This window comes from Convolutriloba macropyga, chromosome 13 (assembly GCF_964194025.1).
Source record: "Convolutriloba macropyga chromosome 13, txConMacr16.3, whole genome shotgun sequence".
NCBI classification, from domain to species: Eukaryota; Metazoa; Xenacoelomorpha; order Acoela; family Convolutidae; genus Convolutriloba; species Convolutriloba macropyga.
In genome coordinates, this window is record NC_134480.1 from 38,913,811 (window position 1) to 38,929,203 (window position 15,393).

General features: G+C 36.8%; 1 protein-coding gene across 1 annotated transcript in view; it reads right to left on the minus strand.

Annotated features, from left to right (window-relative positions):
• Positions 1-3,729: 3,729 nt before the first annotated feature.
• The window catches only part of LOC142351554 (uncharacterized), a 40,060-nt gene continuing 28,396 nt past the window's right edge, over positions 3,730-15,393 (minus strand). The window contains exon 4 of the mRNA XM_075403641.1: positions 3,730-3,995. Within this exon, the coding sequence (XP_075259756.1) occupies positions 3,816-3,995 (180 nt within the window). The 3' untranslated portion in view covers positions 3,730-3,815. The remainder of the gene's footprint in view (positions 3,996-15,393) is intronic.

Sequence of the window (15,393 nt, forward strand, 5' to 3'; positions counted from 1 at the left end):
TTTTTTTGGAAACTTCGTAACTTAAAGGTCCAGTGGAACTAAAATTGTTCCATCGGATTTAACCTCAATTTCAGAAGCAATCATAACCTAATGTAACTGATTTCGATTGAATTATCATTGGATTACATCAAAATTTAATTAGACGATAATCAATTTGAAATACTTTGAGGTGAAGCTCATTGTTTTCAGCTATTTTTCAACTTTTAACGTGAAATGTGTTATAGTTTTTGTCTGTCATTCTAAAAATATTACTTGAAATCTGGTTGTCGATCTCCGTTTGCAATTCAACGAGATCCGTGATGCTTGACATACTCTAAACAAACGTTTTTAAGACAAAGCTTGAAACAGTCAGAAGATCGTAAATATAAAATATTTTAAGCCTCAATAAGTATTAAATTTATGTATTTTACGAACGAGAAGTTTAAATAATCCCAACGATCGATCCTGTTTTCAGAAAACTTTTCGTTGACAAAAATTTAGTATTATTTCGCAAACAATACTGGTCGATCATATTTTTCTAAAGGGGAAAAGTCAGGGTAGCATTCTTTTCCTTGTCTCAAAATGAATTTGAAGCTTGGAACAAACAAAAAATAGGGTGTTTTAACCATCTATTCTCTGTAGGCGGAGTGATGGAGAGTGAAGGAGATTTAGATTCGCTTAGGATTTTTGCCGTTTTTCATTATTTAGCTAATACTGAGCTTGCTGTGTTCTAATCACATTTTAAGAGCTCCCACAAATAATGCGGCTTTTAAGTTTTTGATGTCATAATTTATGAAATAGCTTGTTTTGTAATGCATTCATTATCTAGAGATTCGATATCAGAGCATAATGATGAAATATGACAATAGAGTAGAATGGTTTCGTAGATAATCAGAAATGGCAATCTCAGCTTTGAAAAAGTTTGCTTAACATGATAATATTATGCAGAATGAAATGTGGATTTTACCCTCCAATTTGAGTTAGTGCCTGGGTTTTGGGTTCAAAAAGTGCGTGATTTTTGGCATCCAATTTGAGTTAGTACTGATTTATGTTCTTTTCTGGTCTACACCGACTTTTTTCTATAAAACTCCGTCTATATGATTCAATTTTGTCCCATGAGATTCAAGCTAAGATGATATTTTGTATGAATTAAGATTAATTATCAATTTTCACCTCTTTACTTCTCAATTTTTAAATGAAAAGAATACTGTGGATATACAGAATTGCGCCTAAATTAACATAATCGCTAAAAAAATAATCACAATTTAACATTTTTCTTCCTAAATTTGCAAGCTAAGAATGTCTCTTAATTTTCTACCAATGCGTCCTTTGAGCAACGAGGACTTTTATTCTTTTCTCCCTATTTTTTCGTCCATCAATAAAGCTCACAATACTAGATGTTGCTAAACGTCTCAGTTCAAGAGTTCAATAAAACTAAATCTCTTCAATCGGATCTATCCTAAATTTTGAGAGCAATCAGAACCTAAAGTAACAATTTTGGATTAAATTATCATCGGAGTTTGAAATTTTTAATTAGAAAACAAACAATTGGAAAGTTTTTTGAGGTAAAGGTCATTGTTTTCAGTTATTTTTCACTTTTTAGCATAAAATCTGTTATAGTCTGCTCTGTCTGGCATGCAACCATGGGTCTGTTGGGTCTGGTCCAGGGTTCGTCTTGGGTCTGTTTGGTCTGCCCAGTGCCAACCTTGGGTCTGTTCAGTCTGGCTCATACCTGAATTTGGGTCTGGTCGGTCTCAATCCCCTGTCTGAGACCCAAGTCTATTTGGCCCATACCTCATCTTGAGTTGACAAACGTACTTGAAGATTTTAACCGATATTTGTAAGATATTTTAAGATATTTTTCCTTTTCACGGCTAAAATGAGCCTTCGCTTCGTTGATCACCACCGTGGCAACTTGAGCTGTTACAAAAAAAACCGAAAAAGTTGAGCCTCGGGCTAAGTCAAACTGATTTTATGACAAATTAAAACGATCAACTGAAATATTTTGATTTAGAAGGCTACATATGAAGTAAAGTGGTTTATTGACGTCAATTAGTCTGTTTCCGTCTTATGTACTGTTTCCGTTTTGTTTGAACTTTTTGCTTATGCGTCGGTATGAACAACTAAAAACAACATTTGCACTGATGATTATCTTCTCTGTGATCTCGTTACAGCAAAGGCGCTCTAGTTTGTTGATACAAACTATGATAACTATATATGTACATTGTATAATTGGTAGTGTTTTTCTCGGAAAAAAAGGAAACAGCCGTGTTTGGTCAAAATTGTGATTTAAAACAAACTGAAAGTCAGATTCATATGACTACTATTGGTGACCCGGGTTGCTCATATTGTCATACAAAATTGTTCGCAGTCTTATTAGGCCATATATGGTTCTAAGCAACATACTAGGTCATATATGATTCTAAAACATACTGGTCATATCCCGGGATGCTCATCATACAATATTCTTAGCAGTCATACTAGGTCACATGATTCTTAGTAATCATACTAGGTCATATATGATTTGTATGAAATCTTGGTAGTCATACAAGGATCATATACCATTTCCTAGTCATACAAACAATTTCAGAGCCTAAAAACTGTTTAAATTTCATTTTCTATCGAGGTTTAATAATTTTCTTAAAAATCTTACAAGACCATATATGACACATAATACATTGACTGGTGCCACAAATTCCCGTATAATGTAGTCAAAGGCATGTCAAATAAAAATATCGCATATGCAATCCACATTTGAATTTTTGTATGCAGTAAAAAATAACTTTCCAATTTGGACATATTCACAAAACGATTTTGAGGTTATATGCTAATTTTTTTCTATGTTTCATATAAATGAGCATTTATAGATATTAACAGGCTTCAGAGAGTATCAGATCTTTAGCTATTTATTTGGACTTATTTCTTTATAGTGCCCAACTTTGGAAACAGACAAAGCTGTAGACAGACTCGAGTAAACAGACATAGCTGATTGATGCTCAGCCCTTCTTCTAGTTTAAGTTTACTTTAATTTCTTTTTTCTTTTTTACGTACTTATTCTTTCTTTCTCTCCCTGACAAAAGTTACTTTCCTGCCAAACAGTGACCAATCACAACTGCAAACGTGGCTAGCCAGAAGCACACAACGACATGTAATCGCAATCAGGAAAAGCCAGTAAAAACCCTCCACGGTGTTTAAAATGGCTTCGTACCTCATTAACAGTGTACAGTTCAGAGCAAATGTCTCATTTTCAAGCTCAAACTCAAAAACTCTTGAAACTGCTATTGTAATAAACTTGATTGTTAATGGTTGTACAAGAATTTCTCCTTTCCTATTTAGTGCCCAACTTTGCAAATGATATTGTAGTAGGTTAGGGTCTTTTGGCGGATCACAAAGTGATGGCGGGGAATCCCAAGGTGATGCCTATCAGAATAAAATTTAAAAAACATAAATGAAAATGAGTTATAAAAAATAGATGTATGATTCTTGGTAATCATACTAGGATCATATATGATTCCCTGGTAATCATACAAGGATCATATATGATTTCTTAGTAGTCGTACAAGGATCGTACTAAGAAATACGTTATGATTTGTATGAAATCATATATGATCCTTGTATGACTACTAAGAAGTGGCGATCCGGGATATGATTCTTAGTAAGCATAGTTTAGGTCATATATGATATATGATTTCTTTGTACCCAAAAAAATAGTCATACAAGTACCATACAAAAAATTAAACTTACTCCCAATATGCTTAATCGTTATGCTTTAAATTATTGATATATGGTCCTTGCATGACTACAAAGAAATGGCCACCCAGGGATATATATTTAGTTTATAAATTCTGTATGAACTTGATGAAAGTCTCAGTGTCGATGTGACCCCCCTTGCAGTTGACCAGCGTGTCATCGAAAAGGGAGTTGAGTTCTTCTGGGCTGATGTTTGGCATGATCTTCTGGGCCATATCTTTGATCTGTCTCATAGTAATGTAGCCCTTTTCATCTTGGTCTATGATCTGAGAACAAAAATTATGGTGAATAATTAGAATTATCAAATAGTTGATAGTGCAATTATATGTACGTTTTTCCGAGCAGTGCTTCGTAAGATTTGTGGTTTTGCATATAGCTGTGAGAATTTGTGATTACTGCGGTAAAATGTAGCTTTATTTCGCCCTAAAACTCACGGCAAAGCTAATTACAACAACAACAGTGTCGAATGTCCTGCTTAAATTCCTCTCTTTTTGTTGTAAGAGTGAGGGGCAATTTTTGAAGTGATGTGCATAAGTAAAGTTATGTCGGAGAGGGGGAATAAATTATTCAAATGGGTAAAATGATATAAGAGTGGGGCTGCAATGGGAGGACGTTCTGGGGCGTCCTCCCATTGCGGCACCACTCTTACAAATCGTTTAAGTGAAAAAATTCGACCCGGGTGTGCTAGAAAATTGTGAGTGGTAGTAAAATTTGCCTTTTAAATCTACCGGAACCCAGTTCAATTAGGCTCAGTTTGACAGTGATCTTTCTTACGCCTTATGCTTTTGCAGAGCTGCTTGCCTAGAAAGCAATCACTGTTTGGGGACGGTAGAGATAATTTAAAATTTTCATAACTTTTGATTTGAATTTTTTTTTCTCGTTTTATCAGCTGATTTTGGGTATTGTAGGTGTTGTTTGGCGCTTGTAGGTGTTGTTTGGCGCTCGTCTAGTCCCTAGTTGAGAAACAATCGATTTTTAAACATATGAAATCGTCGGCAATGTCGTTTTATTCTAGCCAAAAAGGACAAAATTCTTAGGAATTTTTAGCCGGTATTGTCGTTTTGTTTGGTATTTAACACAAGAAAGATTCGATATCGTAGTTTTTAAACGCAACAGAGATTCGGTATCATTCAGAGAATTACCATGAACTATTAAATTCAGGCACTTAAAAACAGAGCAGTCCAGTCAGAACTCAGGGATTTTGAATTAATCAACAGAACTCTCATCAATGAGCAACAAGTGTTTTAAAAAATATCTCTAGTCTAATCATTTGTTAAAAAGAGTAGGTCTAAGTTTCACGTTGTTGGACAAAAGAGTCAAAGTTTTTGTTGAAATTTGGGCGGTTTATTTGAATCATCTTGAAAGTTGCAATAACATTGCCAACATGCTGCAAGGGCACAAAGGGGGCATCAAGGGTTTCCGGAGGCATCAATTGATTGAAGTCTTTTGTCATCCTCTTTGAAATTGGCTCTGAAACTGTAGGCTGAAATGTTGTCAATATCATCAGTACATCAAATTGTGGGAAGGGGCCAACTCACGTTGCCTAAAACCGAGCGAAGAAAATCGAAAAATACTACGGAGAAAAAACGCCGGAAACGGGGCGAACGAACGTGCCTTAAGCCGTTTTTACCTTTACGACTCGTGTTTCTCCATCTCGTCCTGGCGTTGTCTCCATGACTCTTCCCAGTGGCCAAATATCTCTTCGTGTTTGGTCTTTCAACACCCAAACGATGTCGTTCACTTTGAGTGGGCGATCGTTGCTGTTTGACAATTTTGACCGTCGGCTAAGGGTTGGCAGATACTCTTACCAAGCGTCGCCATATGTGGTTCATCAGCTTCTGCGTGTTCTTCCATGTCTTCAAGCTTGCAGGTTGCTGGTCTCAAATTGTCCTGGTGGCAAGCTATTAAAGGGACGCTGGCTGAGAAAATGGTTTGGAGTCAAGGGTTCCCCGTTGTCGGGCTGCTCAGCAACGTTAGTCAGTGTTCTGGAGTTGAAGATTGATTCTGTTTCCACCATGATTGTTAGGAAAGTGTCAAAAGAGAGTTTTGTGGATCCTAGAATGAGAAGGAGCGTTCTTTTGGCGCTCTGGATCAAACGCTCCCAGATACCACCAAAATGAGGGCCAAATGGTGGGTTGAATTTCCCCGTTGTATTGGCTACTGCTAAAGCTTTGTAGATCCTATCATTGTTCAATGCTTCAACTGTTTTCTTATGTTCTTCAGAGGCGCCTACGAAAGTTTTCACCTTGTCGCTGTAGAGAAATTGGGGTTGGCATTGACGACTGCAAAATCTTTTGAAGTCATTGAGAAACGTATCTGTATTTAGGTCGGGACACGTTTCTAAGTGAACTGCACGCGTCACCAAGCAAGTAAATATTAGACCATAATGTTTTTCTATAATGCCTTTGGAATCTTCGATGTAGAAGGGTCTAAAGAAATCTACACCAGAATTAGCAAAGGTGAACTGTGTTTCTGCTGTTGGAAACCGAAAACTGGGTAATGGTGCCATAATTGGTTGATTGTTTTCGTGTCAAAGATTTGACATAAGAAACAATGAAATCGTACGCTTGCTAACGCTTTCCGAAGGCCAATCACATGGTAACGTTGTTGAATGAATGCTTCTGTGGGTCCGTGGACTGGTGAATACATATTTGATGGACATTTTCCAAGTACAAACGAACAATTTTGTCCTTGGCGTGCAAAATTATTGGACGTTTTTCTGAATCCAGTTGATTTGGTGCATACTGCAATCGACCACAAGATCTGAGTAATCCGTTGTCATCCGACAATGGATTTAGGCATCATATTTTGCACTTAGAATCTAGTTTGATTCCACGTTGTAAGGAATTAATGGCCGAATAGCAGAAACTGTCCTGAGATAATTTCAGGAGATAATTGAACGTCTTCAGTTGTGTATTGGTGATTGTTCGTTCCCACTTTCTTTGCGCGATTAATTAGGTTGAACACTGTTGCAACTGTCAAAAGAAGTTTTTCCATGTTGAGAATTTACTCGGATCGAACATAGGTTTAATTGTCTTGGGAATTCTCATGACTGCCGCACATGTTGCGCGTCGTTTGTTTATCTCATTCCAGGCCAACTCGTTTTCGCAAAGAAATTGGGTGGATCTAACCATTTCTGGTGAATTTTGTTTGTCTCAAGACCGCGAGTTCCGTGATCGGCGGGTTTGAGATAAGTTGATATTGGATGCCATTGCTGGGGTGAAGAAATTTTATGAATTTCTTGCAATCTGGTTGAAACAAAAACGTTTTGTTTCTTATTTGAGGCTATCCAGTCCAAGACTACTTGACTGTCGGACCAGAGAAAAACTTGGTCGAATGTCATTGTCATTTCTCTTTGGATCAGTTGTAGAAGGCGCACTCCTATAACAGCGGCTTCTAGTTTCATTTTTGGCACGCTTATTTGTTTAATGGGAGCGACTTTGCACTTTCCGATGAGGAAAGAGGCTTTTTGATGACCAGTTTGGCTATTTGTGGTACGGAAGTAAGAAACAGCTGCCACACCTGCCATTGAGGCATCCACAAAAATCTGAAGTTGGCTGGCTGGTTTTTGCTCAAATCGTGAACAGTTCTTGGTAAGCGAATTTCTGGCATGGCAAAGTAGCTGTTAAGAACTTTCTGGAGGGCATTCTGTAGTTCCAGTGGTGTCAATTCATCCCATTTTTTTCCAAGTTTCCAAATCTGCTGCAGAATCATTTTAATCCTAATTGCCAGAGGAGACAACAAGCCGAGAGGATCAAAGATTGAGGATACCAAACTGAATGGTTTCCTTTGTGTGTACACTGCTGCATCTTTAGGAAATTGTTCAGGGGAAACATGACAAAATTGTCATTTGTTACGTTCCATTTTTGACCGAGGACTCTCATGATCCCTTTTGTTTCGTCTTTGTCATCGTCTGAGATTTCAGCGAGAACCTCTGGTTTGTTTGAAACAAATCTTGTCAACCTGAAGCCGCCTATTTTCAGGCACTCTTTAGTGTGTGAAATGGATTTTTTGGCATCCGCTGGTGTGGGCATAGGCTGGATGTAGTCACCTATATAAAAGTGGTGCTTAATGGCATTCAAGGCTGCTGGAAACTGAATTTTGTTGTCTTTAGCACATTTGTGAAGTACATAAATTGTTTAAAGTGGTGAGCATGTAGCACCGAAAATAAACCTAGTAAACTGGAATTGTCGAATGTTGTTGTCTATCATCCAAACAAATCAGGACCAGTTGGAGGGTTTGAGTTCAGTGATTCACCACGAAACTTTGATGCTGCGTTTGCAACTCTTCTCACTTTTCCGGGTTTGTTTGGATTAGTGACTGGATGATGAGGTAAGTACCATATTGACTCTGGAGGTGGTGCTTGCATTTCGACTGGCTTGACGACATTTTTATCCAAGTCTGTTTGGAGTGTCTGGTTGTACGTCTGATCGAGAACGGGATCGTTTTGTAGTCGTTTTTGTAGACGTTTTAGTTTACTGACAGCTGAGAAGTAGTTATTCTGGAGTTTCTTTACAGGTTTCCAAGGAAGACCAATCTGATATCTTTCACTGTTGTGTCAGGACAGATTGAGTTTTCCATTGTTTTCACTGCTAATTTGTCTAGTGAGCTGTCTTCATTTTGTTTGGGTAATGTACCTTCAGCTTCTATTTTCCAGAATCTTTGAACCAATTCGTCCAATGGTTCTTCTTCAATGTCTTTCCGGCAGACATTGTAAATGAATGTTTGGCGCTGGGGCTTGTTTGCGTTTATTGTTTTATGAGATAGCTCGTACTCTCCAGGGAGATTCCAACCAAGCTTTCTTTTGACGCCGAATGGACGTTTTTTGCTACCTTGGATTATATCGACTGGATATGTGAAGGCAAACATATTGACACCAAGAAGGGTGCCTATTGCAACGTTGGCTATGTCAGGGAAACAATTGTGACTAAGTTCCTTGAAGGTGTCGCATAATTGATTGAGTTCAAGAACGTTAGCGGGTGATACATTGAGACACGGCGTGCTATAGGCTTTTGCAATGCTTAATTGCTGATTGATTTTTTCAAAAGGCGTTACTGTCACTGTTTCACATATTTTGGACAGTGGCATTTCATGTTCAGTGTTTAGGTACTGCAGAGTTTTTGATGCTTTTGCTTCGCTTGGAAGCTCAAGAAAACTAGTAACTTTATCCAGCAGGAAGATGAACTGGCTTCCGGGGTCGATCAAGGCGTAGGTATCAAATACTTTACTTCCGTTTACAAATGAAACTGGTAGAATTTGTAGTTGTTCATACCACTCAGGAGGAGGAATTGTGTTTCGGTTGATACTGAAGTTTTGGGTCAGATTCGAAGCATTCAAATGAGCGCAGTGAATATTCTGTTGTTGTGATTGTTGCTAACCAGAAAACGATTGACCATATCTTGTGTGCTGGCTCTTTTTACTGCTGACAGTGTCAGTAGTTTTGTTTCGATTTTTTTGCTGAAAAGATGGCTGTTTTTGGCGGCTTGCTAGATTTTGTGTCGGCTGATTGAAATTGCTTGTCGAGAAAGCAGCGGTGGACCGCTTAAATTGTTTTGAAGAATCATGCAAAGTTGTGTGGTGAAATCCTTTACATGTTTGGCATCGTTTTGTGGACAGACAAGACTGCTTAAAATGTTTGTTGCTTAAACAGTTCGAGCAAAGATTGTTCTTGGTCACAATTTCATACCTTTGGTCTGGCGATCATTTCTGGTTTTCAGGGCATGTAGCGACTATGTGACTTTCTTTGCATTTCTCGCAATATTTGTTTGACTGATCAGCATCTTTACGAGGAGGAAACGGTGGTTGACCATGCTGGTTTGCAGGGCGACTTGAGTGCAATGAATTTTGTTTCCAGTTGTTTTGTGAATTATTAGGAAATTGATTCATCGCATTGCTGTTTCTATCATCATTGTTGTTGTTGTTAATTGTGCTAATGTCATTATTGTTTTGACCAAAAGTGTTCAAATTAATAAACGGCTTATGAACATTTTCTCTGTTGATTTTGTCGTATACTCGGGCCTGTACTTCAAGCCATTTTTGGAATTCAGAGAGTGTTGGCTGATTAACAATTGATGTCATTGTGTATTCTGTCCATTTTATCAAAATGTTATGTGGAATTTTTTCTTTTGCTTTTTTGTCAAAGTTGAGCTTTGCAAGTCAGTTTCGAAACCTAAATAGTCGAAAGCTTGCACTAACCGTTTGAGAAAAGAAGCAAAAGATACAAAATTCTGTTTGTTGTAATCATTGTTCGGGCGCCAGGCTTCCAATTGATTGATGAAAGCATTCACAACAATGATAGGTTCCCCAAATTGATTCATAAGCTCTTTCAATGCAATCGGGTAGTAAGCAGGGTCACACGAATAAGCTTGAATTTTTTCCTTGTCTTTTCCTACGACCAAGTTTTGCAGGGTCGTAGGAATCCAGGTATGGATTTCCATTGAAATTTGGAATTGTTTTAGGAGGAAGTTTAATGGAACTCTTATTTGTGGTTTGTAAATTGAAATTGTGTTCAAACGGTATTCTTTCTGTTTGTATTTCAGATCGTGGCTGAAACTGGCGGCTTACGTGACAGGACCGAATGTGCAACTCATTCGAGTTTCCCGAAACGTTTGGTTGGCTAACTTGTTGATCAATTGGAGGAACGATGGCCGTTTGGTAGTTTGAAATTGGGTTTTCCGGTGTAGGCGGAAAGTGAAGTGGTTGTGAGGGTGTACAACTAACGAGGGTTGTTTCAGTGTTGCTGAATGTTGTATTTCATAGGAAACAATTCCTATCATTCGGTTCTTGTGTTTGAATTAAATTGTTCAGCTGAACTGCAGGTGGATTTTGTTTGGTTCGATATTGTTGAGAATTGTTTGGTTGCACTAACGTAGGCAAAGACATTTTTGTGACCAACCTCTCGCTATTCTGATTTTGATTGGTTGAAAAAATTGACAAAGTATTGTTTAAAACTGTTTTGAGCAGTTGAAAACTGGTTATTGTCAAATTGCAAAGGAATGTGACTACAGTTTTCAAAAGTTTGTGGATTGGGAATGGCGATTTTTGTCATTGTTATTCTTCCTTTTTCAGAATGACATTGATTTTGAAGCTTTTGCTCATTTTCTCTGAATGCATTTGAAATTTGGTTTTTTTTTTTTTTTTTTTTTTTTGTCAGCTGAGCTGTTATGTTGAAGTGTGTTTTGAAAATCAAATGCAAAACATTGCATATTTTGACCTGTTTTGCTATTTAAGGGATTAAAGGATAAGTTTTTCGGTCTAACTCCGGTACCTGTGGTTTGATCCAATGGAGTATTAGGTGTTGTGATCAACATTGAATTAGGGAACTGTTGCATTTCTCCTACTGATGAGTGAATCAGTTCCCGCTGATTATCATTAGATTCAACAGGAAATACGGACGCAGTTTGTTTCAAAGGAATGGACGGTTGCTGTATTGAAGCACACTGGTTGAAATTGTTCTCTTGTTCTCTGAAAACAACGTTGTTTTCTGGGGATTGAGGATTACTGAAGACAAATCTGTCTTGAAAGTTAGCTCTGGATAATTGGGTTGATGCTGGTGTTGGGGCTGCTAACGACGACATTGATTGATTAATGTGTTCAACTGTCGTAAAATTTTTTCCTGATTCTTTAGTCAATTCTGTAGTATCCTGAGAAAATTGTCGGTTATCCGGAGAGGAGATTGGGTTTATTTTCTCCTTGCGGAAGGAAAAACGATGGTTTCGCCGGTCTTGGGGGCACTTGAGGGGAGACATCGCTGGCAGGGTTCTTTACTGTCACGTCGTTTTCTACTGAGTTTTGGGAAACCGGTGTCAATCGCTGCGACTCGAATTGTCTTCTGGGGGACTGTGAGACGCAGTTGATGTCATCGCGTACTCGAGTTGATGATTGACTCAATTGACCATCATCGTCGAGACTGTTGACTTCTGCTTCCAACTTCTCCAGACGAGAGATCAAAATCGATTGACGTTTCATGACTGAGTTTATGCTACTAGAGCTTCTTTTTTCCATCATGATGCTGTCGAGGTTTGTCTTCAGTTCTTCAACGCTCTCTTTGCTTTTGTTGATCAACAAGGAAAGAGAGCGGAAGCTTTTTCTCTGCTCAACGGAGGTGAAGCTGATTTTTCCTGTTGAGCTCAGTCATTTTGAACTTGTTCATTGCGTATTGTAATTTCTGGCTGGTTTCTTTTGTCATCTTGATGAACCGGCTATAGTCAACTCGTAATTGTTCTTTCGTATGTAAAGTAAAGGTAAACAGCCAGACTTTTTGTTAAATTAAAAACCTCTTATGTTTATGTAGGCTAATCAGCCTAGCTCTTTTCGTTCAAAAGTAGCGACACAACTTTTCACGAAAACAATAGTCCTAAATGTTTTTTGTGGTGCTAAATCTAGCTAAAAACTTGCTTAAAAAAGGAAAAACTAAGCGTTCGCGCGTGTGTACCGTAGATTTGTTGAACAGGACCAAATAATTGCTATCAATTTTTTTTACATATATGACTTCGCAGCGATTTTTCTGCAAGTTTTAGTTCTCCTTTAGTCACAATCAGGGTACCAGAAAAATTTTTTACTGAAATGTTTTCTTTTTGTTTTTGTGTGGAGTCTTAGGAACAAATAAAACCTAAAAACCAAACAAACTAAATCTATATTGATACTTCAGCAAAACAGTTAAATTTTTCAGTTAAATTCTTTTTAGAATTTGAAATGCAGTGCTGCCAGGCAAGTTGAGCTACAGACAAGCAGAGAAAATTGGTTGCTTAAATGCTGGGTCTTTTTTGATGCTCTTTTCCAAGAATTTCTGTTTTGCGATTCTTATGAAGCTAAGGACAACTACTACCATTAAACTGCTTGTTTTCGTTTCTGGATATTATCTGCTACCTATGATTTTTTCCTTTTTACTTTGGTGACTACTGCGACCCAAAGGAACACATTTCTCTTCAAATGGTGACTACTGAGACCAAAGGGGAAAAAGGGGACTTCTTTCGGCAACTTTTGAGACCGCGGAAAAAAAAGAAGAGACGTTTGAGTTTTCCAACTTAAAGAGATTATATGCGTGAGCGAACTTTGAGTGGGGAATTATTCGAGAGCGTTTGATTTCCTGGTTTCTGAGAAAAAGAAAATAGATCCTATCTTCTCTTTTTTATTTTTCTTGAGAATGTATTTTCAGTGTATACTACTCCATTAACTAGATGCACTGCTAATAATATTCAGAAAATGAAAACAAAATAGGTATAAATGTAGAATTTTTTTAGGCTCTTAGAAATACATACTACCCCATTAACTAGGCTCGCTGCTAGTATTATGCAATTAAGATCAAAGAAAACGCAAACCTCTTTTTAGGTTTTTTTGTGAGAAGCTTTTCAGGAATTTTTTGTCTGTTCTTTTCGGTTTTGCAGAATGGTTATATAATTTCTCACCTTGTTTTGTATTAAACTGAGGAAGTTTTTTAAATAGCTCTTTTTGAAACTTGATTGAAATTTTCAATAAGATTTTAGAAAAAAAACGTTAGAGAAAAACGTTTTTTGGTCTTAATATAACAGAGAAGCAATTTTGCCACTTTTTTGTTGCTTCTTTGCAGTTTTGCAAATGGATGAAATAAATTTTTAGCTTGGTTTCAAACAAACAGAAGGGGCTTTTTCGAACGCTTTTTGTTATATCCAGAAAGTTTCCAATAAACGTTAGAAAAACGTTTTTCGAATTTTTTTTTAAAGAAGAAGCAAATTTGCAAAGTTCAAATTGCCTCTCTACAAACTTGTAAATTCAATCAAATATAGTATAAGCTTGTGTTCTTTGAAAATAAGGGTGGTGATTCAATAGTTTTTCGGTATCTATTAAAAATTTCAAAAAAAAACCGTTAGAAAACCTTTTTTTTGAATTTCGTAAGTCGAAAGAGCAATTTTGACAATATTAAGTTGTCTACTACTAAAAAGCAAAATCAATAAAATGCCTTTGAAGCTTGTTTTCTTACAAAACCAGTGGGGCCAATCGACAGTTTTCAGTGTTACTATTAAATGTGTTATTCAAAACTTTAGTAAAACGTTTTTTGTATTTTTTGAGTCAAAGAAGCAATTTTTGTCAAAGTTGAGTTGCCTCTTTACAACATTGCAAAATCGATAAACTGATTTTGAAGCTTCTTTTCCAACAAACCCAGGGGGCTAATCAATGGGTTTTTTAGATTTATTACTAAGTTTTCCTTAAAAGGTTAGAAAAACGTTTTTCGATTTTTTTTGTCAAAGAAGCAAATTTTGTCAAAATTGAGTTGCCTCTTTACAAAATTGCAAAATCGATGAACTGATTTTGAAGCTTTTTTCCAACTAATCCAGTGGGCTAATCAACAGATTTTGTGGATTTATTAAAAAGTTTTCATTAAGACGTTAGAAAACGTTTTTTGATTTTTTGTAGTCAAAGAAGCAATTTTTGCTAATTTTAAGTTGTCTCCTTAATAAAAACCAAATTCGATAAACTAACTTTGAATCTTGTATTATTATAAACTGAGGGGCCCAATCAATAGGTTTTTTGATTTTATTAAGAAATTTTCAACAAAACGTTAGAACTACGTTTTTTGATTTTTGGCACTCAAGAAAGCACTTCTGCGTTTTTCATTTTTGAGCAAAAAATTTACATGAAGAACTCAACTTTAGGAAAAGTTGATTTGAGGTCCAACTGAAGTATTGAATTCAACTAGTAAACTTACTTTCATGTAGATTTTTTGCGACAAATTCAGAAAATAGTTTTTGGGTTTTTCCGATGCAAAAAAGCTATATCGTTTTTTCGTGCAATTTGTGTTTTGTTTTCGTTAATTGCTCACATGTAGTTTCTCACGGCTATTTCATTCATAAACTATCAACAAAAGTTCATTGGGGGACAATTTTTGGGTGTTAAAGCTTTTTTTGTCGCAAAAAAATCAGGTTTTCTTTGATGCGTCTAACTGGGGAAAGGACTTTTGAGGTGACGTCTGGAACCTCGGGCGATCATCTCCTGGTGACGTCTGTAACCAAAAAATGTCAGGCCTTCTTGGTCGGGTGACGTCTGAAAACCCTTGAAAAAAAGAACTCTTCGTCTTTGGTTGGCTCGTCTGCAATAAAAACTCTTTCTCTGGGGTGACGTCGTAGTCTTGGATAATTGTCTTGGGGTGTGCTCATGCTCCCTCTTTGTTTCGACAAAAAATTAATTTAAATTCAGAAGGTTTTATGTCCTTATCAAGGCGGATGGTCGCCAAAATTATGTTTTAAAACATATCTCTAGTCTAATCATTTGTTAAAAAGAGCACGTCTAAGTTTCACGTTACTGGACAAAAGAGTCAAAGTTTTTGTTGCAATTTTAGCGGTTTTTTTTAATCATCTTGAAGGTTGCAACAACATTGGCAACAACAAGTATGCCACTTTTTTGAATTAAAAATAACAAGAAATTAATATTCGTTGAATTTGTTTTGTGTACGGGCTGAAGACGATTTTACAATAACTTTGCTCATTTTTTCAGAATTTAAAACTGAGAAATGCATTTGAAATTATTCAAAGAACGCTATCGTAACGTTTCACCACATTCTTAACAGAACCGAACATTCCGATGATTCCTTACGTTTAAATACTGAACATACCGAATCATCTAAAACTGAACATACCGAGCATACTATGAGACAAAAGAGAGCACGTCCTACTGGGGGCGTGAAGGCAA